This window comes from Coturnix japonica, unplaced genomic scaffold (assembly GCF_001577835.2).
Source record: "Coturnix japonica isolate 7356 unplaced genomic scaffold, Coturnix japonica 2.1 chrUnrandom529, whole genome shotgun sequence".
In the NCBI taxonomy this organism is placed as follows: Eukaryota; Metazoa; Chordata; class Aves; order Galliformes; family Phasianidae; genus Coturnix; species Coturnix japonica.
In genome coordinates this window covers 31,658-35,305 of record NW_015439913.1, presented here as the reverse complement: position 1 = coordinate 35,305, position 3,648 = coordinate 31,658, and the positions used below count along the sequence as shown (strand labels likewise).

The following is a 3,648-nucleotide window of genomic DNA, read 5'->3' as shown; positions in this document are numbered from 1 at the left end:
TATTCCGCAGACCATTTCAGGGGCCTCAGGTGGCCTTCAAGGACCTCCGGTCGCAATACGTGGCGGCCCCAACCATGTCAGTGTACCTGGCGGCTGTTCGACCATTTTCGGAAGGCAACTCTCGGTTCCATACCCAAACCATTCAGCTCCTCGTGAACGCCTCAAGGACCCGCGTCCAAGCCCAATTCCATTTTTGTCAGCTCCCTGTTGACCTTCAACGTGACCCGTCTCAAACCCAACCATCCAGCTCCTGCTGACCCTCCAAGAGCGCGCGCGAACCCAACCATTCAGGTCTCCGTTTGCTTGTGCGACCCTCAAGGAACCCGTCCAACCCAACCAATTTCAGCTCATTGTGACCTTCAACGGACCCGTCAACCCAACATTTCCAGCTCCTGTGACCTGTCAAGGACTCCGTCCAACCCAACCCATTCCCAGCTCCACTGTGACTCTCAAGGAACACCGTCCAAACCCAACCATTCAGCTCGCTGTGACCTTCAAAGACCCGTCCAACCCAACATTCAGCTCCTGTGACCTTCAAAGGACCTTCTAACCCAACCCAACCCAACCCTTCCAGTGGCTCTACAACCTCAAGGTCCCTTCCAACCCACCCCTTCCATGGCTCTACCAACCTGGAACAAAGACCCTCCTCGACCCAACCCAACCCTTCCAACCCAACCCAACCCCAACCTTTCCATGGCTTACAAGAATCCTCCAAGAATCCATGCCAACCCAACCCACCACACTGCCAAGACCGAACCGCGAACTACCAACCTTCCATGGCTCATCTTACACGCCCTCCAAGACCCTCTCCACACCCAACCCCAACCCGCTTTTCTCCAATCGACTCTACGCCAATCCAGAAAGCCCCTTCCCAAACCCACACCCCAACACCAACTACAACACCAACCGAGCCAACCCTTACTGGCCTCATAACAGAAGCACTCCCACGATACCCCCTTCACTATATCCCAACCACCTTCCAACACTACAATCCACAACCACACCTCCAAGGCCCTCTCAAAGCCAACCCTTCCAACCCAACCACCAACCCTTCCAGCGGCTCTACGATCCAAGGGCCCCTTCCAACCCACCCAACAGAGTCCCCCACTGATCACCCCTGTTCCCTCACCTGGTGCCCATCTCCCCCTGCGTTTTTCTCCCTCATTCAACTGCGACACTTTCCTACTTGCTTGGCTCTCCAGCTTCCTCACGGTGGAATTCAGCCAGCCTCCGCAGCGACTGCCTTCTTGCTTTGCGCTTTGTAGGACCTTGAGCGTTCAGGACTGCCCCGTCCTCCAGCGCCTGTGTCCGCCGCCAGCCAATCGCACACGCACCACCTCCTGCCGCAGACTGCGTGGGGGCGGCTATGAGATGAATGGGGTTGTCTTCTTCTCTTTCTTTATTGGGGTGTTCTCCAGGATGTTTTAACGGGGTATCACAAAAACGTTTAATGGATGCATCCCCAGGACGATTAATTGGGGTGTCCCAACGTTACAATGGGGTGTCCCAATGTTAATGGGGTGTCCCAACGTTAATGGGGTGTCCCAACGTTAATGGGGTGTCTCGAGGTTAATGGGGCATCCCAATGTTAGTGGGGCATCCCAACGTTAGTGGGGCGTCCCAACGTTAATGGGGTGTCCCAACGTTAATGGGATATCCCAACGTTAATGGGGTGTCCCAACGTTAATGGGATATCCCAACGTTAATGGGCTGTCCTAACGTTAATGGGGTGTCCCAACGTTAATGGGGTGTCCCAACGTTAATGGGGTGTCCCAACGTTAATGGTGGGTCCCAACGTTAATGGGAGATCCCATCATTATCTGGGGGATCCTGACGTTAACGTGGCATCCCAATGTTAATGGGGCATCCCATATTAATGGGGTGCCCCTGTTAATGGGGCGTCCCAATGTTAATGGGGGACCCCTCAGGACGTTGGGGGTCCCGCAGCCCCCACCTGTCTCTGGAAGTTGAGCAGGCGCAGCGCCTTCAGCTCGATGGTGGCTTTGGTTCTCAGGTCTCCAGCCAAAGAGCCGGGCAGGTTCTCCAGCTCCTGGATGCGGTGGGCGATGCGCGCCTGCAGCCTGAGCCAATGGGATGGGATGGGGCTCAGGGTGGGCTCAGAGCCCCAACCCATCCTATAACCCACGGTTCTGTGCTGAGATCCCTTCCAACACAACCCTTCCATGGTTCTGTGGCCTTCAAGGACCCTTCCGACCCAACCATTCCATGGGCCTACAGCCTTTAAGGACCCTTCCAACCCAAATCAGCCATACCAGGGTTCTTTGGCCTTTAAGGACCTTTCCAACCCAACCATTCCAAGATTCTATAAGCCTTTGAGGCCTCTTTGAACCCAACCCAACCACTCTATGGCTCTATGGCCTTCAAGGACCCTTCCAACCCAACCCTTCCATGGTTCTGTGACCTTCAAGGACCTTTCCAACACAGCCATTCCAAGATTCTATAGCCTTTGAGGCCTCTTTGAACCCAACCCAACCATTCTATGGCTCTGTGACCTTCCAGGACCCTTCCAACCCAACCATCCTATGCCTCTGTGGCCTTCAAGGACCTTTCCAACCCAACCATTCCAAGATTCTATAAGCCTTTGAGGCCCCTTTGAACCCAACCCAACCACTCTATGGCTCTATGACCTTCCAGGACCTTTCCAACCCAACCATCCTATGGCTTTATAGCCTTCCAGGACCCCTCCAACCCAACCCAACCCCTCCAAGTCCCCACAGCTCAACAGCCGCTCAGAGCCCAGACCCCCAGCACCCCCTCCCTACCCCAGGGGGAGCCCCCTGACCCACTGACAGCCCAGCACGGCACCGACCCCCATAGAAGGGGAAGGTCGGGATTTGGGGTGACGCCCCCCAAAGCTCTATGGGAACCCCATAATCTGAGATAAAGGTGAGTAGGGAAGACCCCCCTTGTCCCCCCCATAGCCCCCCCTTGTCCCCCCACCTGTACTCCCTCTCCTGTAGGATCTCCACGGGGTCGAGGCCTCGTGGTTTCTGGATGGGGGTGATGCGGTTCTGCTTCTGGTGCAGCTGCACCATTGGGGCGGGTTGGGCCGGCTGCCCCGGGGACTGCGTCTGGGGGGGCATAACGGGGGAGGCGGCGGGGGGCACGGCCGGGGGGGCCGGGGAGGGACGGCCGGTGGGTTGAGGGGGGATCAGCTTCTGTGGGGCGCTGGTGGGGGCTGCGGCATTCGCCATTGGTCCTATAGGGAAAGAGATGGGTTAGATCAGAACCGAACCACCCCCAGCCCCCCAGATTGGGACCTTGGGACCCCCCCTGGCTTGGGACCCAAAGGGCGGCCCTTCGTTAAGCGCTGGCCCTTAATGAGCTCCTTAATGAGCCGGTGGTTGTGCTGGGGGTGAAGGAGCTCTGCTCTCACCTTCTGGCCAGGGCTTGGGGGGGCCGCCGGGGGGCTGCCCTGGCATTCCTGGGGGAACTCCTGAGGGTCCGGGAGGGGGCATGTTTGGGCCCCCTATACCTGTAAGGGGGGGGGGGGTAAAAAGGGAAGGGTTAATACTTGGGGGGCTGAAAACCACCCCCAGCAACTGTGGGGGGCACAGACCCCACCCATAGCACAGATAGCCCCCATCACCCCCCCATAGCCTCCATCCCACCCCCATAGCCCCCATC

At 57.6% G+C, this 3,648-nt stretch overlaps 1 protein-coding gene across 1 annotated transcript in view; it reads right to left on the bottom strand.

The window, feature by feature from the left end:
- Window positions 1–3,648, bottom strand: part of LOC107307277 (transcription activator BRG1) — a 48,715-nt gene that overhangs the window by 41,152 nt on the left and 3,915 nt on the right. Inside the window, exons 4-6 of the mRNA XM_032441746.1 lie at window positions 3,398–3,496; window positions 2,962–3,220; window positions 1,955–2,081 (exon numbers count right to left, since the gene is read on the bottom strand). Of these exons, the coding sequence (XP_032297637.1) occupies window positions 1,955–2,081; window positions 2,962–3,220; window positions 3,398–3,496 (485 nt within the window). The remainder of the gene's footprint in view (window positions 1–1,954; window positions 2,082–2,961; window positions 3,221–3,397; window positions 3,497–3,648) is intronic.